Source organism: Phocoena sinus, chromosome 3 (assembly GCF_008692025.1).
Source record: "Phocoena sinus isolate mPhoSin1 chromosome 3, mPhoSin1.pri, whole genome shotgun sequence".
Classification (NCBI taxonomy): domain Eukaryota; kingdom Metazoa; phylum Chordata; class Mammalia; order Artiodactyla; family Phocoenidae; genus Phocoena; species Phocoena sinus.
This window is the reverse complement of record NC_045765.1, coordinates 76,887,811-76,910,057: the sequence shown is the minus strand read 5'-3', so window position 1 is coordinate 76,910,057 and position 22,247 is coordinate 76,887,811. Positions and strand designations below refer to the sequence as shown.

Here is a 22,247-nt window from a genome sequence, read left to right as displayed (position 1 = left end):
ACCATCGAGTCAGAGCGGGCTTCAGCTTACTCTGTTTCACATTGAATCCATTATTGAAAAAAATACAGGCTTCAAAGAGTCAGTACCTTTGCATCAAAAGCACAGCCAGTCTACTTGAATTTATTATTACTGTTATTAAAATTAAGACTCTGTCTTCAACTGTACTTATCCCCTGCATCATACAGACATACCTGGGAGATGTTATCTGTCCTATGAAAAAATGAAGCCAAACAGACAAAGAAAAATACATGAAATCTATTGCACCTATTAAAGTAAGTCCCAAGGAAGAGCCCTACCCATCCCCATCCCAGTTACCTTGCTAAGTACCTGAGGCCTTAGGCAGACAGTACCTTGAAATGGTTAAGTGCACACTTTCCTCTCTCACCCCCGTTCACTGGACTGCCTGTGTCAGAGCTGCTGTGATATGATGGATGTGTCTGTCGCCATAGTGAAGTGATTAATAGGCATCTGTGTAAAGCGGACCTGGTGACCACAAAGACAACAAAGCCTCTCTGTGTCCTTTAGAGAAATATGCAAAGGCAAAAAGGAGGATGGACATTTCCTCCATCGTAGAGCCAGAGTGGGGTTCGTGTTGGGCCTGAGAGCTAAGAAGGTTGGCAAAATACCAAGAAAAGCCCTGGAGTGGGATGCCCTAAAAATAGACTCTTGATTCTGCTTTGTAGTAAGACAAGCCTGTAATTCCCTTGAAATCCTCATAACAACTTGGGTGGATGGAATCTAACAGCCCCATCTTTCTTGTCTGAAAATCTTATTGAGACAAAATACCAGCCTCACAGTCCTGCAAGGCAGTACGAGTGAATGAACGAGTCACCGGCCAAACATCACCCTGCTAACCACAGAGGGCCTGCTGTAATCCCTATTAAAGAGAGAAAAAAGCAAATAGGGGTAAAACCCTAACTGGAGACAATTTATCCTCAAAGCCACACCCCAGCCCACAGAGATGACCACACGGGAAGTTCAGTGGGAGCTCTCTGTGGTTATCTCGGCAGGAAGCAGCCTTCTCCTCCTCTTACTGCATAATGCGAACCAGATGGCTTACAAATGAGCTGAACTGACAGCAGCTGTGGAAATGGACTCAGAGTTTATAACTCAAACTTTCCTTTTTCTTTTATTTTCAATTTTTTTTTTTTTTCCCCTGGCAGGCTGAAGATTAGGTGCCGGGAGGGGCTGTGGTCTTCAAGATGTATCAAGTTAATGACTGACCATGCCAAAGTAGAGGCAGCTTCCTGGCTGTTTAATATCCTCAGTTCAGAAGCTATTTTAAAACTCATAAGTTGAAATAATACTGACTGTGGTTGTCCGCAGATGAATCCACTTCCATTTCTATCACCTTTGAAACTGATACATTTTTACTTGTTGTTGGGATGCCATCGCAAGAGGGAACGGGGGGAAAGAGCATACAACTTCATTTTTCTGTCTGTGCCAATGGGAGTTCTGGGTTCACTGTTCCTCCTCTGCTCCACTGCTTTAGACTCGGCACTGCCAGGGGGAGTGCTACACCCAGAGTGGAGATTGAGGTCTAGACTGGGGGTCATGATGAGATCATTTTAAAAAGCCATGCTCTGGAATGTTGATCTGTGGTTCCATGTGTTAGGACTGTCACTGTCTTTGTAAAGGTAATGACTATTTCAGATGGGCAAAGTTTTAAGCAGAATTTGCATGGTTTATCTTCCTTCCTTTTGAGGCTTTCTTTCTAATAAGGCTAGAAACCCAACATCTAAATAGGTTTTGAAACCAGACAAAGCATTTCTGTTTTCCAGCTTCCTGGTCCCATCTTCGTTTGCTCTCTTAAGAGGCATCAAAGCTACAAAGTAGGGAAGTGGATCTCCTTATAAAATTGTGAAACTCAGGTGATTCTTTGGTTTATTTGCAGTGCTTTGATTTTTTTTTTTTTCTCTGCCAAATGAAGATAAAACAAATATGAGGAAATAGGTTTGTTTGAATATTCCTAAAACAAACTTGCTGGAAATATAGGTCTTGGGATCTGGGTTATAGATGGGGCTGGGTATTATTGGTTAAGAACGTAAATCTTGAGGTCACAAAGACCTGGGTTCAAGTCTTGGATCTGTAAGTAACTAGCCGTATGATCTTGGGCATTGTGTAGGACACATGTTAATGCTCAATAATGTAAGGGGAGTGTTTCTAGAATTTCTGACAAGTTACCTGCCTTCTGCATGGTCTCAGATAGGCTATTTTGATGGAACGCTTTGGTTGGGTACAAGTGTATTAGCCAAGAATGGACAAATAAGGATTTAAAAATACAACAAAATCTTGGAGAGTGACCTTAAATAACATAGCCCATACAACTTGGAAGGTGTCCTAAATCAGTATTACTCAGCGTCAGCATCACCAGGAACTTGTTAGAAATACAAATCCTTGGGTCCTACTCGGACCTTCTGAATCTGAATCTCTGGAGATTGGGTTCCGAAATCTATGTTTTAATATGGCCTCCAGATGATTTGTATGTTCACTAAAGCTTGAGAGGCACTGCCCTAAATGATATGAATAATATTCCAGAAAACAGCATCAAGGTGTTATGCTTTAAAGTCCAACCCCAGACACTACTGAGGCAGTGTATAGCCAGACTTTCAAAATTATTTGTAAAAAAAATGAATAAAGTCTTCCTTGATGTTCACTGAAGTGTGACTCTTTAGTGGGTCTCGTGTATGACATTTTCTTGCAGTTGCCATATTCTGACAAAGAATACAAAATGGATAAGGTTTTATTGGAGAGACAAACACATCCCTAACACTTTCCCTTGGTACCTGACAAAAGCTTGACATATGGCCTAAAATGTTGTACCACTACTTCTGTAACAGAATCAACCCAATATGCCAGAGCGAAAAGCTGCTGGAAAAATGCACATGGTCTCTTTATTTGCCTCAGCATAAAGACAGGGGAATTGTTGATACTCCCCAACTCTGTCGCAGAGGCCGTCAGGTAGTGGGTGGTACTAGAGAGCCCAGTCAGGACTGAGTCCCAGGGACAGAAGAAGCAGAAGCTTGGTAGGAACTCACTATTGAATAGAGCAACCTCCTTTAAAGCTTGCATCACATGTCACCTTGAAGTCAACTCCACTCAAGCAATGCACAGCCATCAAGCAACATCTGATAATGATTCAGGGGATCTTTTCCCTTACCCCTCCATGATCAGACAAGAGAATAAGAAACTCAGGAAGATTCTTTTCCTTTCTTTTCTGGATGGAAGGAGGGACCCAAGCTCATGTTTCATTCCCCATATTAAGGTCCTGCTTTAGAGTAATAAAAATGCCTGGTACAAAAGTGCCCTCAGTGGAGCTCCGTGCTTACACATCTGCTGAGTTGAACTGAATCTGCAAATCCATAGAATTACATAAGACATTTTAAGTTACATTAAATTTCTGCTGTGTGCTTTTCAATCATGGAGTGCAAGGCCCATCATCACTTACGGTGTATTTATTACCTTAACAAAATGTCAGATGATTGTGTCCAGTGTTATCTATTATTTAAGAATAATAAGAGGCTGTAGGACTGGAAACAACAAGCTCTAATATGTCCAAAAGGTTAGGCATAACGCAGTTTGCTGCCTTATAAATTTCTTGACATCATTTTCCCTTCTAATAAAGCATTGTCAGTGGTGACTATACTGAACTTCCATTATTTCTATACAGTTCATAATGGCTGCCCCTGCCTTTAGCGAAGAAATCTAATTGCAGATACATATTTGAAATAGAGTGCATCTTTTAAAAAATACAAATTTTAAAAATAATTGCAGTGGGAAGTTCCTGTTATCCCATTAAAAAGGAATCTCTTCACAAAGATAATGCCCAATTGTAGACTTACAAGAGCTTAAGAAATACTCATTAAGGATGACAAACCTTCATACCGCCCATAATTAGCTTTCTGACACCTATTAAGAGCTGTGTACTCTGTACCTAGTATATGTGAATTTATCCAACTGCGTTTCACTAGTAGACTCCAGGGCCTTTCTACCACTAAAGTGCCAGGAGACTGACCTCTGATACCGTTCTTGCAGGTCTGCTCAGGCCCGCAGTGCAGTCCACGTGCTTTGCAGGACTTCACTTGTTTATTACTTGCACAGCCTGTGTCTCCCTGGGACCAGCGAGTGGACACAGCTCTTCTGTCCTCTTTCTCTCTATGGCAATGGCATGAATTATGTATTCTGAGCAACTCTTGCAGCTTTTAAGGCCATTCTCATGTATAATGTCAAGAAAAGAGAGGCTGTCCGCAAGAGATTTCCCGGTTTCCACTCTTTTGCCCTTGCTAGACTACTTTGTTGGTGGAGCAGCAAGGTTTGCAAAGTAAAACTTGTGTTACAAGCATTTTTTTTTTAACTCCAAGAAACGAGGCTATCAGAAAGACAGCTTTGAGACAAAGCTAATATTATTTTCCCATTATTACACACGCTCCAAAATATATGTGGACTCTTCACAATTTTATTGTTAGGACAAAACAAATTTGAGATGAACACCGTGCAGCTGAACCAATTAAAGAGCACTTTTTTCTTCTTTTTTTTTTTTTTGCGGTACGCGGGCCTCTCACCGTTGTGGCCTCTCCCGTTGCGGAGCACAGGCTCCGGACGCGCAGGCTCAGCGGCCATGGCTCACGGGCCCAGCCGCTCCGCGGCATGTGGGATCTTCCCGGACCGGGGCACAAACCCGCGTCCCCCGCATCGGCAGGCGGACTCTCAACCACTGCGCCACCAGGGAAGCCCTAAAGAGCACATTTTTAACTACACCAGATGTTCAGTTAATATGATCATGCCTAACCTAGTCCCTGTAGTCCTTGAAAGTTCCATTAAGCTGTCAGAAAACTTTGTCATTTGTGTGTGTTTTTGTGCAAAAGATAGGAGGGAATGGAAAAAAAAAAAAAAGACTGAAGGAAAAGGGTGGGAGCAAAATGAATTCATGTCAAGGGTGATGTGGCTTGAAAAAGTGGCTACAGATTAAGTAGCACATTTAGAAGGTGAATTGATTTTTTTTAATACCCCAAGGTTTAAGTTGCTGATTTTAAAAGAAAAAATTAAAGTCTCTATAATCATAATTTAAGTTCATTTTTTTTTGAGAAAATGATGTTAGGCGAAGAGAAAAGGGTTTAACTAGTATCTCTAGGAAAGAAAATTCAAATACTGGTGTTCAGATTCAGGCAGGCAGGGAGATGAAACAGCTTTCTACATGGCTGACATTTAACTTTTTTTTTTTTTTTTTTTTTTGCGGTATGCGGGCCTCTCACTGTTGTGGCCTCTCCCGTTGCGGAGCACAGGCTCTGGACGCGCAGGCTCAGCGGCCATGGCTCACGGGCCCAGCCGCTCTGTGGCACATGGGATCTTCCCGGACCGGGGCACGAACCCGTGTCCCTTGCATCGGCAGGCTGACTCTCAACCACTGCGCCATCAGGGAAGCCCTGACATTTAACTTTATTTTTCTTCTACCCTTTCCACAATAATCTCATCAAGACCTTAGATAAATTCAGCAAGTTGTCAAGAGGATGCAAAATTAATTAGATCAAATCTACCTCTCTGCCCACACTGCTGAAAGAACAATTACAGCCGACCACGTGGGCATCTTCCCCGCCACACACTCACAGGAAAACTTGCATGTCTTCCAATAGAGAGCCCAGCACCTGACCTCACAATCTATCATTTCCCTGGGTGCCTCAAAGAAAAGCCAGAGACTGCAAATAGATTCCTTTTCTGGTAGGTGATAAAGAAATATTAATTTAGTAAACAAATAAATGGTGGCACCCTGGATTATATTAGCATTTCTTTCTCAGTCTCTCCACCAATTTCAAAATCTGTTCTGGATGAAAAGTCTGCCATGTGCCCTGCACCCCAGTGTTTTAACTAAAGTGATAGAGAAGGCTGAGTCTGGAGTTGAGCTTGCTTGGGGCTTTACCTAGGATAGAGCTCTTAGCTTGGCAAGGATCATCTACAGAAAATGCCAGTGATGTGTGGAAACACACTTTAGATCCAAAATTGATGCAAGATTCCACCTCCCAAGCTTATTGTGTGTACGTGCAATTAACCACCTAATATGATTGAATAATCAATTTATTATATATCTGTCACCTGTCAGTCTCTTGACCTCTGTATTTCCTTCCCTACCACCCATCTTCCTTCGTATCACCCACTGCTTACAGGTAAAGCCAAAACCCCTTAGCATGACTTATAATCTCAATTCCCTTTCTGGCCCTTTTAAATGCTTCTCTTACTCTCAGACTTCACTCTGCCCCACTGCTAGACAGGATGTCACCTGTGTGTACCCCCTGTTAAACTGCAAGCTCCTTGAGTGCAGGGCTTATGTTGGATCAGATCAGTGTGTACTGTAGCATTCAGCAGAAGGCTTATATGCAGCGCATGTTTGCTGAACGTCTGTTGAATGAACGAAGAAAGAAGTGAACGTTGCCATTTTGCCTTTCTTTGAGACTAGGGTTATTGTTACCATTATTACATTTTCTCTTAACTATTATTTTCTAGTGCTCTGATTCCAGTTCATATCCTTCAAAGTTGTGGAAATGAGAAATGAAAACAAAGGCAGCCATATAATTGAAGAAGAAAAATAACCCCATATAGTTTACATAACTGTTGATAAAAACCCGAGGTTAAATTAAAATTAGAAAGAAACAGTAGTTTTAATCATACCCTTGTTTAGGAACAGTTTGACTTCTAAGCCTTCTTCACTTAAAAGTGGTATTTGGAAGCTTGCTTTCAGTGATAATTTTTAAAATTACTCTAACATATTTCAAACGCATATACAACTTGTAGTGATATTTCTCTGGAATTAAATACAATGATAATATTTTTCACAGAATGAAATCTTTACTTCAATTCCTCTTATAAGGGTTATTTTAGATTTTCTAAGAGTTGAAGGGCAAATGTAGACTAGAGATTAGATCTTATATACTCACTGGAGAAGTTATCAGCAACCTCTTCAGTAGGATTGCCAGGTAGCAAATAAATATACAGAACTCCTGGTTAAATTTCAACTTCAGATAAATAATAATGTTTCAGTATAAGTATGTCCCGTGCAGTAGATGGGGCATACTTATACTAAAAAATTATTCATGGTTTATCTGAAATTCACATTTAACTGAGCACTCCATTTTATGTAGCAACCCTACTCTTCTGCCTCCAAATAATGGGCTTCTACTGGTTCCCCGTAAATATTCTTCAGACTCACTCTAAACTTTCAGAGATTAAAATAGCTTAACAGCATAACAAAAATGATAGTAAGCCTTTATGGGGCAGGTTTAGCACAATTTACAAATTTAAAAATATACTAATGGACTAAATTTCAAGAATTATATCTTCATCAGCAACAACAGCAACTTAGATGCCAACTTTCTTACGAACTTTGAAAGATACCTTTCCTCTAACCCTCAAAGCCAGAAGTAAGGAAACTCAGGGCTTCCCTGGTGGCGCAGTGGTTGAGAGTCCGCCTGCCGATGCGGGGAACACGGGTTTGTGCCCTGGTCCGGGAAGATCCCACATGCCGCGGAGCGGCTGCGCCCGTGGGCCATGGCCACTGAGCCTGCGTGTCTGGAGCCTGTGCTCCGCAACGGGAGAGGCCACAACAGTGAGAGGCCTGCATACCACAAAAAAAACAAAACAAAACAACAAAAAAAAACCCCAGAAATAAGGAAGCTCTAATTCAGAAGCGTTGTTGGAACAACAGCAACCAGTCCGCCATCTCTTAGTGTTCCCTGGCCCTGACCGTGCACGTTCCTACCTGGTTGAGTTAGTCATCGATTGTTAGGTGGAAGTTGCAGCCCTTTGCCCCCCCGCTAGCAGCCCCTTCCCCATCAAATAGAACCCCTCTCAACCCCCTTCTCTGAGTTCTCTTCCAAGACGGTCCTGTTCTACCATCACATTTAAAAATGGCTGTGATACTATAGGTTTTACTAATAAAAGCTATGCATATTACCATGGAGTTAAGTTTTTTTTGTTTTAAATAGAGCTCAGGATGTTCAAAAAGAGCCCGAGTTTGCCAGCATTTCCACAAAACTTTTAAATGAGTCCTGTACCAGAGGTACCTCACTTCCCTCATCCTCCCTGTCAAGTGATATATGACTGCTATAATATTGGCACTGAAGGGGACGACTAAAGGGGCAGAGAAGCCGTTTCCAAGGGCTATGTCCTTGATGTGTTCAGCCAGGTTGTCTTCAGTTGTCTAACATCTTTTTCTAAAGTCTGCCGTGCACCGTTTTGCCTTGTTCACAAAGACAATAGTGGTCGTAAAGGCTTTTTGGTGCATTTTTGCGTCTTTGTGTGCTTCATCTGTCTCGCAGTTTGATATTTCTTGGACAGGAACTATGTCTATCTCTAGTTTAGCCTCTAATTCCTTATATTGGCATCCAATACTGCGCTGTAGAGCCAGTAATAAATTTTGCTTGAAGACTCCTCAGAAAATATTTTTGTTATGTAATGTTACTGAAGAAACGGCAGAGAAAATGCAGTCCAAGTTTAGGAGTCAGGGAAAGAAGAGAATCTTATTTTTCTCCCTTTATTACCGTCATCAGCAATACTTTTCTCTGTAAATAAGATCACCTGCATATGACTTGATAGGAACCAAGAAATCACTTTCCCCATTGGGAGAACTGAGATGCTTTAAAATCCTTCATCCATTAGATTTTAAGCATTGCAGATTGTTAAAACACAGAAGCTGTCGGGCCAGGCTCTGTTACCAAATATACTCTCTTAAAATGGGATTTCCTAGCCTGTTCATGAAGAAAGCCTGGCTCTGTGGGTTTGGGACTCAAAATAGGTAAAGTTTGAAAGAGAGAAAAGGGAAAGAAGGGTCAAGTGTAGGCTACTGCCAAGTCAGGGGAACATGCTGTAGCCCAAGAGTCCTTACAGATCTCAGAAAAGTAGGCGGGAAGCAGAAGTGCTGGAGGTAAACTTTCCCCGGGCCACAATTTGGGAAATAATGAGCTGCTGTCTACACTTGGATGCTCACTGCTGGTCTGGAGAATCATCTCGCCAGACGCTTCACAAGCCTAGAATGACTAATCTCTTTTTAGTCTAAATCCATTTTACTCTCAATTCCTACTTGACCAAACTTCTCATCCCTAATCACAAAGCTCAGTAGTTGGAAGAGAAATCAGAAGAACACCAGGTCATATAACTGCAGAGCTCAGAGCCCAGCTAGAAGGTAGGGCCATTATTCAGTCTCGTTCTTCCAAATGCCAGAAGCACAGTTTTGGTCTAGGTTAATCATCACTGGACTTTTTAAATTGCTCCAGGCCAGAGTTACCCACACTTTACTCACCAGCTACCAATGCTACAGTCCTAGTGAAATCAATGAGCCTCACTTACCATGTTATTTACTTTTTATACCTCTGTATCCCTATACTTCCTGAATTAGTAGTTACTTAATATTTTATTTAAATTACCTTTAAGGTGAGTTTCCAGTGGAAACTTTATATAATTGTCATAAATGGAAAAAAGTGTCACTTTTCATAAATAGAAGGTAACCCTAAAAATAAAATTAACTGAAAGCAAAACAGTGTTTGTTCCAGCTAGCTCCAGCTGCATGGCAAAGCCCCCAATCTAAAGCCTGTTCTTTCTTCTCAGAAGGGTAGTAGCAAGTTTCTGGAGTTGTTAAAGCACCAAGCTGAGGCTTTTGCCTTGACATAACCAAGAAGACGGAAAGAGAAATGAAAGGGGTGTTAACTTTCCACCACATGATTCAGTATTCTTGAAGGCTGTGGTGTCTCTGAGCCATCCAACTCATCTCATGTAAGATGTGACGTGTCCTACTTGGAGGCTGTGATGCCTTTGAGGAATAAATAATTGACTGTAAAGAGGATTGTTGATGAACTCTGTGATTTATACAGTTCCATTCAGGATTGTTATGCAGTGTGGCCAGTATACTCATCACTCTTCATAGATCTTCTGAATCTTACCGGAATGTTATTTCCCAAACTAAAAATTGCTTACAAAATAGCTTGTACCTTGATTAAAATATATTCAGCATTTGCTGTACATTTTAGGTTAAATTATTCATTTGATCTCTAATTTAAATTCTGTTTCTACATCTTTTCCTTGTCTGTAATGACATCTTCTTGACTAAATATAATAATGTGATAATATCTTGTTTTAAAGATTTCCCAAAATATATAAGCATATATATAAGCTCTGGCATTTCCAATCAAATGGGAACATTTTTGTATATATTGACTATTTCATCAGTTTTTTGAGAGCTCACAAGAACTCTAGAAAATAAACTCTGAAGTAGGGGATTTTCTTCTAATCTGATTTATTCTTGTGTCTTTGTGGCAGTGGTCCATGATTACATTAGACATTTATGCTACACAGCTCTCTTGGCAGATCTGTCCCTGGCTAATTTCCTCACCTATCTTGCAGTCTTCTTGGAAATCGGGTTTTGGAGGATTATTGCCTTTGGTCAGAAACAAGAGACACAAGAGTGGCTATTAATTCCCAGTATTGCTTAACCTAGAAAGGAAAGCTCTTATTTCTTTTGCTGTGGGAAGGGGATGAGGGGAGACAAGCCAGATCTAAAAATAAACTGGATTTTCTTTCTTATTCATATGTAATTAGAGCCCCTTTGTAACTACTCATTACCACCTCGATAGTTATAGGATGAATAAATAATATATATTTTTAAATGTGGCAAAACCAAGAAAGAAGTAGCCAGGGCTGCTTCTAATTTATCAACTTGGTGATTAAAGGGCTGGCTCTAGAGGCTCCAGACATCTAGGGAGCCAGAGATAAAACAGGGCAGTTGGCTGTGTTTTTACTAATGAATCTAGGGCTTGTGAAAGATACCAGGCAATTTTAAAGAAAAGCAGCAAGGACAAGAGATATTAGACAAGGCGAGTAGGGTAATGAAGGACAAGGCCAGTTACTGAGCGAGAAAATTACTTCATTTTCTGCGATAATACTTGTGTATGCTTTGTAGCTCTCTTCTCACGCTTTGTTAGTATGGCTGTATATATCTACGTACAGCATCGGAATGCTACCCCCAGTGTAGAAGGAAAGAGCCTTGGAACGTTCCGCAGAGGGGCAGAGGGCTTGGGTCTATTATTTTGAAAGGGGGAGGCTAAGAACAATGGTAGCAGAAGGGGGTTAGATTGCAAGGTGAGGAACAGTGCTTTGACAGAACGTGAGGGACGCACAGGATTAAATCAAGACGAAAGACACAGCAAGGAAAAGAAAGAAAAAGGCAAGCAAACATACTCTGGAAATGCAGAACTGTTTGGAGGATGAGCTGGGACCCGGAGTGGGATCAACCCAGTGGTGCTCAACATTTCTGCAGAGCAGAGCTCTGGGCTCGTTTGCTCACTGGTCTTTTTTCAGCAGCCAAAATGAAAAGGGCATGGGACACTTGACTCCTCAGCTAGCTGGTCAGCAGACACGTTTTCTGCTTAGTGGGGAAATGTGCGGTATTTTACAAACAGTTCCAGAGTATATTTAGCTCCTAAAGCTGGGGCACACAAATGTCACATTCCCATAAGACAATTGGCCCAGTGAAAAGAGCACCCACCAGAGGCCCGCAGGAACCCCATTAAACTCTGGCATCCCAGGAGGTGCTGCACGCCCGGATGTGACATCATTAAGGCACCCACGTCAGGGAATGGAAAGAAGCGAGGGGATCACAGATTGGGTCAAGTTAAAGGACGTAATCATGAGTCAGAAAAGAAACAAGACTTTTCCAACGGAGAAGTAACGCCATCACCAAGTCATACCACACAGTGCTTGGCAAAACAAAAGTTCAAAGTAAATCATGAACATTAAACAGAAAAACACTTCAGAGCAAAATGGAAATTAAAATCATAAAAAATCATGACAAAAGGAACATCAAGCTACATTACTTCTTTATTTTTAAAGTTTCTGCATAACAACTCATTGTCATTGCCCTATCAAATACACACATAATCAGTTGTCAAAAATGAAGCTCAAATTTGACAGGGCAAGGCAAGGAGTTAATAGCACGAGAACAGTGATCATGTTAAACACCCATGCAATCACCTCTGCCACCATTGTTTGACAATTTGTAGACTGCTTCCAGCTTTGTCAATATTCATGATAAGACCCAAGAGAATGAACAATGCCGAATTTTAAAATGATCTGTCAAAGTGTTAATTGGACTCTTTGATAACCTCCCTCCCTCGGGAGAGGTAACGATTGGAGAAAATTCACACCATCCGTCTCAGTGAAGCGAAGAGGAAATGACTGTAACCAACAGCTAGATATTTGGTTGACATATTTAATGCTTTACTGGAAAGGCTGTTTGGTTTTTCAGAAAGTTGCAGTGGGCAAATACAAAGTGATTTTTACTGTGTTGTCTGTTCTTGAGAACTCGGCCAAGACTAACACATCTGCGGTCGGGAGCCACACAGAACAAATAATGGCACATGCTAGGGCTGGTGGCCTGCTGTGATAGTTCTGCCCCATTACGAATTGGCCTGGTGCTTTCTTGTGATGGTTAAGAGCAGGGATCCCACCAATTTAGAGGCTGCTGAGACAAAAGCCACTTAAAAAAAAAAAGATTGGGGCAGGACATATTAACAGTGAGAAGTTATAGAAGAATAATAAAATCGATTAAGGGGATATATTAAAGAACGAGTTAAGGGACTTCCCTGGCCGTCCAGTGGATAAGACTTCACCTTCGGACGCAGGGGGGGCGGGTTTGATCCCTGGTAGGGGAGCTAAGATCCCACATGCCTTGCGGCCAAAAAACTAAAACAGAAGCAATATTGTAACAAATTCAGTAAAGACTAAAAAAAAAAATAAAAAAGTTAAAAGGACTACATCTTCCCATTTTGGGCTTGGCCTGTAGCAGCAGAAGGTACGACGTTCTCAGGAGATGAGCCGCCAAAAAAAAAAAAGGTGAAAATTTAGTGTGTGAGTCTGCCTAGCAAACATTCTCTAAAAGTAAAGATGGAAATATGTATACAGAAAATCCTGGGGGAAGACACGATAGAGACTGTCTTCCAAGGGTCACTGTGGCTGGTCTGCCCTTGAGACTCGAATCCCTGCTTGGATGAAACTCTTGAAAACATATAGAAGTAAACAAGGCTGAATGGGGGGAAACAGCTCGCGACATAACTGAGCTTTTCAGTCTCTGATTTACAAGACTTTTTTGGACAAGTAAAGGCCTCTTTGGTTGCAGCTGCAACTAAAGTAGGATGTGTTACCAGAAGCAGCAAATGGCGAGAAAAGAGATGACATTTCCTGTCTCTAGTTGAGCAAAGAAAGCCAGGGAGAATTTAGGACAGTTCACAGTAGAGTCCCTTTCATTTAGTGCAGCTTCCTTTCCATTTTAAATGCATAGCAATTCTGCTTGATTAAATAACATATTTTTGTTTGAGCTGTTATCCTCTAAGGGCAATGAAGTGCGTCTCAGGACCTCAGCTCTATTCAAATTCAGCACCATGCGGGAGTGAGGGATGCTACCAGCCAGAAAAGACTCAACTCTGCTATTTCTCCATTCACTGATTAAACGGGCTTTTACTTTGATTACGTGTACTTGCCAAAGCCCGCACCACATTCCATCCCATTATGGGGGAAGAGAGGATCCAGAAATCACTGAACGAGCTAAGAGGAGTGGAAAGGGATCTTAGCAGCCAGTATCTGCTTTGGGCCAAGCCACGCCTCTCTTGGGTGGAGGAAGCTTAGAGGATGTGTTATTTGTTTTGTGTGGTTTCTCCTTGGTCAGGGAATCATTGTGGATCAAGCCTAGCATAGAGGATCGGGTTGCAGCCTTTTCTGAGACGCTTTCAATCATAGTGTGTTGGAGGTTCGTTCCTTAAATGCTGCTATGATTCAGCTGGAAGCAGTTCCATAGTCCTCCCCACTTTTCCCTCCCTCTCCCCCCAGAGGAAGAGGTACTTCCAAGGCCTTACCCTTCTTGTCTTGGTGATTATGGGAAGACACTGCCCCCAAAGAGTCTGTGCTGTCAGGTGACTCATTCCAGTCCAGCATTCCTCCCCTAGACTCATACCCCTCTTGAGCCGCCGAATTGGACGTGGTGGTGCTGGGCAGGAGGGAACTGGAGTGCCCTGTTTTCATCACAAATATAGTTAGGGAATACATCACCGGAGACACCCGCTCTCCCTTTGCTCAGAGGCCAGGAGGTTGGACACCCACGCTGGCTGTAAAAGACTCAAAGGAGATTGTCCTAGAAATAACAAGACTGGTGGGTAGGATTCAGCAGAAGATCCCTGAGATTGTCCTAGAAATAACAAGACTGGTGGGTAGGATTCAGCAGAAGACCCCTTGTAGTTAGAGGATGAAGGGCCGGATCTCGTCTCTGCTGCTTGCTGGATGAGCCTGAGGGAATCACTTAGGCTCTCTGGGCCTTGGTTGGTTTTCCCTGTGCACGAAGTGGAGATGATGTCGTTTACCTCCCAGTGTTGGAAGGATAAAGTGACATCATGTTGAAAGTACCTAACAGTATCTGACACATAGTAAGCGCTCAAGAAGTATCAGAGTCCTTCTTTGGTATTCTCACAGCAGCACTAAGGTAGAATGTGTCCACTCTGGGGAGAGCATTTGTGACGGATGGGGCAGGTTTATGGTACTGGATGAGCCTCTGCCCCGTCACAAACAACTCAGCTGCCCTGAGCCTTTCCCATGGAGGATGTGTCTAGTTTTCAGCTGCAACTCAGCCTCACAGGCATTCCTCTTTGCGGGGGAAGTGACTGCTTTCTAAAGGGATCTGCTCCCACCCCCTCCTTCCTGGAACAGAGGCCTCAACTGCTCCATGTTGTTATGGCTGTGCCTTTTGTGTCTTATTCCAGCCAAGTTAGTTTCATGGTTTCATGACTCATACTAGTGAGAGGTGGTTTTCTGAGGCCACACTGACTGATCCAATTCAGATTAGAAAGGGATAGCTTTTTGAGATCCAGAGTGGCCTACCCTAGGATAATGCCAGAGGAAGAATGGCTACGTTGGGAGTTATGGCAGAAACTGGATGTTTCCTGTGAGCACATTTCTAAGCTTTCCCCCCCCATCATTCCACAAGGTTAAATGCAGATCATATCTGGTGCTTTGATCTAAGCTGTCACAATGATTTAAAGAAGCCCCACTACCTGTTCTCTCTGGTGGAAATAAAAAATAACCTCTCTGTGATTTTCAAGTAGAGTCTTTGGCTTATTAAAGCATCTTACCTATAGCAGCCTCTTGAACAATTTTTAAAAAGACATCAAGGCAACCACTGTGAATGTGTAATTGGGGCCTTTGGTAGAAAGTAGGACAGATTCACAAGTGGCTCCAGCCTTGGGCTGTGATCACCGCATATGTGATAAACATGTTACTAGCCACCAGAAAGAAAGATAATGAATGCACTGCATTCTTCTCTTTTACAATTATTATTGGAAGTTGGATTCCTAGGAGACTTTAATACTATAAATTACATACTATATATACACACACACATATACACACACGTGCGTGTGTGTGTTTATGAATAAAGCGGGGAAAAGCAAGCGAGCCAAGTGGCTTATCTAAGCTATAGGATTTCCGTGGAGGCTCCACACTTGAAGTGTTACCACAAAGCTTTGGTAACGTCTAAGAGGCCCCTTTCTGTGTAAGAGCTTGTTTGGCTCTTAGACAGCTTCAAATATCTGCTTTGTTGCAAATAGTCTAGTTCGCATCCAACTGCTAAAAACCTGTTCATTTAAAAGTAAAGAATTCTTGCGTCTAGACTTTTTGTTTTCATATTTCTGGGTTTCACATCTCATCTCCCAATACTGGTAAGAGAACAAGGGTAGGAAAATTATTAACCTGGAATCGGCAATACAGACTTTCTTTTACTTCCTTTATGCTTATATTGAGGTCTAAAATATAGCCCTATTTTCTACTCTTGAATTCAACAATGCTCTCATGCAATATACGGTCAACCTAAGAGACTTCAGCACCCAGCCTAAGCAAACAATTAGAAATAGCTTTGCAGGGCGTCAGAAAGGGGGGAAGGAAAAAAAGAAGCCTCTCCACCAAGTAGCAAGAATTTCTTTTACCTGAATTGATATGCATTTTGAGCACTTTCAATTTAACTGTGTTCAAGGGGCAATTTTATGGTAATGCCATTAAGTATGGTTTAGGGAGAACATTTCTTAATACGGTAATCTAGGGGAAATATATGCCTAAGGGACACATTCTCTGTAGAAAGATTTCCTGGACCATATGCTGCAAATATATGGAAAACTCATTGGTAATGGAAAGCTATGGCTATGAGAGGAAATTAATGTGGACCAGATGGTAGTTAGGTAGGAAAATGTTTCACACAAATGTGAGAAATCAGCTCCTGCCTATTGCTGAAGTGTTAGTCTAATACCCACCACATCTCCATATTCTACATGTAAATCTAGAGAAACCATGCATCTGATGTACTCAAATGGAAAAAAAAAATAGAGCAGCATGAGGTCTGTAATCTTTTAAACTTATGCTTGAGGACAGGCAATGTGTGTCATGGGTGAAGCAAACAGTCGGAGAAAGCAATGCCTGATTCTCAAGAATTTTAGAACTGCCATGTAAAAGCACCATTAAGCAGCCATCCTTAGTTTGAAATCAAAGAGGTGTATTATTATTACCTCTCCAACTGTTAAAAGAAAATCACTTATATTCCTTCTTAGAGTCTGATTCTACAGGCTATATTGTTTTTGTGCATTCCCTAAGAGACTGTAACCAAAATAATGCTACAAAAATAGGCGATCGTTTGTGGATATGGTATTATGACATGTCAACAATTTGGAACCTATAATTTTGTGTTGTTAATCCAGTATGAAAATTCATATTATAATCAGTGGAGCTTATGGTGTATTATTCTTATAATATACAAAGAAACAGATTTAAAAAGTTAACTTTAATATGCATCATATTGTTTCTCTATATCTACAAGTCTTTGTAATTCTAGAGGTTAGAGATCCTTCAAACTACTCTAACCTATTAACAATGATTGTACCCAGTTAGACACAGAAGAGACACTAAATCAATACAAGAGAGGATGAGAGAAGGAAGATAATCAGGGTCCAATTCACTAAAAAAGGGTTCTTGTATATGTAAGCGGTGTTGCACAGAGCTTTTGCCACACAGAGAGTCTGCATGGCTTACTGAACGATCCCTTTTTCAGAGTTAGGCAGTTCTGGTTCTGCGGGTCGCCCTATGAGTCTGTACTCAGCCACTGAACTTTTTATGGGAACATGCAAAGGACACAGCTAGACGCAGTGGGTGCATTTTGGACTTTGGGGTTGGCTTCCTAGTCTACATCCATGCTCATAAAAACAGCAATTTGCTTTTTTCTTTGATGGTTCAAATATAGCACCTAATCCCGTACCTGGCACATAGTAAGCACTAAACTAATGTCTGCAAATGAATGAGTTAAATCTCTTCTAGGTTTATTAGCTCCAAAATAAGCATCTCTTGCAGTAGTTTGTGAAAAGAAAGTCTCCTCTGTTTTTGTAAGTACTGTCTGGACCAGCCCTCATGTTGATGGTCAGTTAATCATCTAACCCCTTCACACCCGGGAGAGATTGAGCCTGAAATGGACAGGGTCATTAGTTGAAAGGAAAATTCCAACTCTTCTTTAGTTTCATCACAGAAACCACTGACCTAGCGAATGGGCATTGTTCTTTAAAGTGTTAACATGGAGGAATTAATAAGTTCCTTTCCTTTTATAAAGGCAGTAAGAGAAATCCATAAATTGAAGAGTGATTTTTGTTCATAAAGAGCATCCCATGGTTTAATTATTCTATCTATATGAGAAATTACCTGGGAGTTAAAATTGGCCGTAGTACTATTGATGAATGCTGGTTCAGTTAGATTCAAGACCTGAATTTCTCAATATCTGATAAAGATTATTCAATTATAGGAAATGATTGCAAAGTATGATACTGGAGAAGTGCAGATGCGAAGTGGGTTCTCTTTGTGAAGGGCAAGCTGAGCTAGATGACACTTGCCTCCTGAGAAGTGTTTCTTCCAGCTGTTGGTGTTTGACATTCTGGCTTGAATCATAGATGAGAGAATGGTAAAGGAGGATGAATTCAGTGGGCTCATCTACGCCGTGCTGCCTCACTTCACGACAGGAGAAACCGGGCATTGTTTTCCCTACCTGCACAGCCCCAGTTTATAAGATAGTCTTTAGGACTTTCAAAGAGGCTTTTTACTTACGCTAATTAGACACAGGAGTGAGAGTGTCCACAGAGCTATTAGATGTATTTGTAGCCATCTTGAACTATTTTTTGAATCCTGAATCCACCTTGCTTTCTTTTCTTCCCTCTTTTTTTCTTTTCTTTATTTTGTCCCCTTCCTCTATTACCTACCTCTACATTTAAAGACTGACCTAGAGCTGTTATTGTTACGTGTCTTAAACATAAGTTATAAAATGTGTATCAGTGAAGCTTGCAGTCCCCATCATAATGCAGAAGCTTAAATTTCCCATTACATATATGCTGTTCATTATCTTTAAAAGACACATGAATAGTTTACCTTAATAAACATTTGGGGAGGCTTTGAGAAATGGAACTGGAACATTTCAACTACAGTTTAACTTTTCTTATAAAGAGTTCAGAATAGTCTGTTTATGGACTTAATGGCTTTGTTTAGTATAGTGTCTGTATATTTCAGACCAGGAACAATGGGGTAAATCCTGTTTGCACATCATTTCCACTGCGTCACTCTTCCTTGTATACATCTAAAGACATTTCACTGAAGATAGGTCTACATATTCATACTCTTTGTGTGATTAAGTTTCGATGGCTATATTGGAAAGTTTTGCCTAATAAGAACTTAGTATCTGCAGTCTGTATAGATTTTCCTGCAGAGGGTATTGTTCTGAAAGTCAGCATTCTGGGGAATGATACTATCAGTGAAGGAGCTATGGCCTATGAGTTATAAGCACTATTCTTTTATCTTGGATGTACTTATGTCCAAAAGCAATTTCTTCTCCCTCAAGAACTCATTAAATGCATTCACCAAATTCCCTAAGGTTGGCATATTTCATGTTCTGTGGATTAAAAATGTAGGACTCATTCTCACATGTCAGTTGTCTCATATATGTAGAGTAATTTTTGAAGCATCATGAAATCTATGAATAATTTTAGTGAATTGGGGCCCTGAAGTAGCAAAGAATCTGGTCCATGATGTTTAGGAATGAAGATTATAAACTACCACAGGATGAATGGCTCGAAGAATAAAAAAATAACAACCCATAAACTGACCATATACTGTGTCGTAAGACATTTCATGATCTGGTAGAGGAGTTGAAATGTCTATAAAAAATAATGAGAATTTAAAAATTAATTTAAAAATAAACGTAAAATTCGAAAATACTCAAGAGGTTTAGTGAAACAGGATTTCTCAAATATATTTCCATTGCTATTAAATTATGAGTAATATCTTCCTTACCATTCAGTGCCACGAAGGAATCTGAAAGACAGAAGGGAGGAGTAAGTTACTTAACATTTAACACTGCTCAGTGTGACTTCCGTAATAAGTGGGAGTGAGCTGATACAGAGCTGTGCTAACATACGATCCCCAATACTAAGTAAGCGCTTTTTACTTTCTGCTTGTAATAGAAGATGCTTCATATTTGGTCCGATTCCATATCCTTATACTATCTCTTTCCCAAGTGAGCTTCCTCAAAGTCATGCCTTTGTTGCCAAGAGGCAGAGACAAAGCAAGTTAGTGGAAGGAATGGTAACTGCGATTATATGTAAGCCCTACTCCATACAGAGGGATGTGTATGTGGATAAAGTGAGTCACATCTGGACCACGCTTACAAAGCACATTTTCTTTACATTCTCTCTCACTTCATCCTCCCAACCATGCTGTGAGCAACTGTCCAGTATCACAATGTTCTGAACTCAGCAGGGGTTTTAGTTAGGAAATTAACAAAAATAAAAATCACACATACAGGCAACATACATTTGTGTGTGTGTGTGTGTGCACTTGTGTGCCCCCGCTGTGTGTCTGGGTCAAGTCACTTGTTCACTCAGCCTGCTACTCAGCCTCTGACACTGGCTCTTTATGGTTTCCTCATTTTCCCTAAAACTCCTGTTAAAGAGTCATTGTGTACCAAATATCTAAATCCTTTGAATGCTTGTGTGTGACTCGATATGTCTGACAGAAGTAGGTCATGCTCCGGTGGGCGCCCAGGAGCAGAGAAGCCACTAGGAAAGGCATTACCTCCTGCCCGGAGCAGGCACCCTACGTGCCTCAGCAGGAGTGGGGATCCAGTTACCGAGCACACGAAAACACAGAGGCTTGACCAGTGAGACGGAAGAGTAAATCACTGGCCTGGGGCCTGAGGGTCTGCCCTGCACTCTGCCTGAGGACCCAGGCGTGGTGTAAGCCTGCTGGTGTAGTGGATGCTCTAGAGAGCCAGTAACACTTTCACATTTTTCATACATTTACCTATTCAATCCAAATTGACACCCCTATTTTTCTAGATGCCTATATCATCGAATCATAAAAATATGGAGAAAATTACTCACTAAAAACAGCTAATTAAGTTCACTCAGACATACATACCAACCGAAACCTGACTCCCTAAAAATGGGGCCATAAGGCACAAACATGATCAAGATCCACCAAATCAAACATCAAATTGTTTCATTACAGACACATAGCAGATCTTTTGGGCTCCGGACGCGCAGGCTCAGTGGCCATGGCTCATGGACCTAGCCGCTCCGCGGCATGTGGGATCTTCCCGGACCGGGGCACGAAGCCGTGTCCCGTGAATCGGCAGGCGGACTCTCAACCACTGCGCCACCAGGGAAGCCCCCTATGCTAATTTCTTAATTCAGATTTGGTGTGTGAAGACAAGAAGCTTTTTCCGGTATATATTTGCAAGCAAACAAACGAACAAACAATATATGACCAAGAATTTGGAGATGAGGCTCTGTGGCCCTATTTATTTGATTATGTCTGTTCCCTAGAACATGGCTCAAAGATTTAGAGTTATATCCATGATTTTCATTATCAAATCGAATATCAGAAGTAATATAGTTTCATTCCCTTAGGAGCTATTTTTGGTGCCATTCTGAATCCAGGCTTCTTGAAATTTATCACATACAACATTTAAAACATGGCAAACTAAATGTTTTCCAAGAGTATGGCATTATTCTCTAAATTAGCATTAATAAAGCATTTTCAGGAGAATATTGATATGAATCAGATCACTGGACCACTGGGCAGACCTTTGACCAGGATCCTTTATATAAAGTTCTAACTGAAACGTTGGCATGTAATAACTTTTGAAATGACCTCTGAGATTAGTATAGTAGGTCAGTTCTTATAAAAAGGTTATTTTGAGTCACCTTGTATGTAGTGGGTTCTTTCTGAAATTTTTTTCTACTGCAAATGGTAATAAACCTAAATCTAATTTAAAAAATAATTTTGTTAATCGATATGTTCACGAGAAATAAAATAGTCCCATTCAATTAAAAAGCTAGAGTACAGTGATCAGTCTTTTTATTACTTGGCTGAAAATTATGGCAATAACATACCTTTAAAAACAACAAAACTGGTTTTAAATGGAAGTGCTGATGTAACTTACTGCTCTGCTGTAGTAGACATCCTCTAGAGTGAGTTTGTTCCACAGCGTTATGATAACGAAATAGGTACCAGCCCTTATGGCAACAGCATTGGCAACAGAGGCTTCAAAACACACTGTTTTCTTTGATATTTAGAAGGTGATTTCTGTTATTTATACATGTTTTAGAGGCAGCTGCACTCAGTTTCACATGTGGGGTCATGTTTCTAGGCCAGTCTATAAAAGCATCTTTTTTATAGAATCAATACCCAAATGGATAAAAAGCTCTACTTACTGTGACAGTCTCCCAGGCCATCTGTATTGCCATGCTCTATGTCCTGTTCAAAAGTCAGTCTTCCAAAAAAAGGAGGGAAGGGAAGAAAGATAGACACAAATTCAATGATATGAGTCTATTGCAGGATGCATCTGAAGTTTCACTAAAGCAACTACCACAGTTTGATAAATTGAGTGACAGGTGCCAAAAAGGTAGGTAACAGCTCGGAAGTTTATCTCCAAAGCTTACAGAAATGAGTCCTTTGTGAATCTCCCAAGAGAAGCCATGTTTTAGACAGTTAATTCAGGTATTATTCAGGGAGTTAATTAGTTTGTGGATTACCTATATCACTCTTTGCCTCTGATGCCCTGAGCATTTCTTAAATATCTAAGTTTACATGTTAACACACGCTCCTTACGTAAGTGATACAGACGTCTCTAAATTAGAAAGAAGTATTTT

The 22,247-nt window shown here is 41.0% G+C and overlaps 1 protein-coding gene across 4 annotated transcripts in view; it reads right to left on the bottom strand.

Moving 5' to 3' along the window:
- The window catches only part of SEMA6A (semaphorin 6A), a 129,582-nt gene that overhangs the window by 9,853 nt on the left and 97,482 nt on the right, over positions 1-22,247 (bottom strand). For 2 of the 4 annotated variants that reach the window (XM_032628783.1, XM_032628786.1), the window contains 4 exons: positions 21,810-21,868; positions 19,387-19,407; positions 19,200-19,250; positions 13,887-14,042 (listed from right to left, as the gene is read on the bottom strand). In XM_032628783.1, coding sequence (XP_032484674.1) covers positions 13,887-14,042; positions 19,200-19,250; positions 19,387-19,407; positions 21,810-21,868 — 287 coding nt within the window. The remainder of the gene's footprint in view (positions 1-13,886; positions 14,043-19,199; positions 19,251-19,386; positions 19,408-21,809; positions 21,869-22,247) is intronic. The other 2 variants (XM_032628784.1, XM_032628785.1) reach the window with 2 other exon arrangements.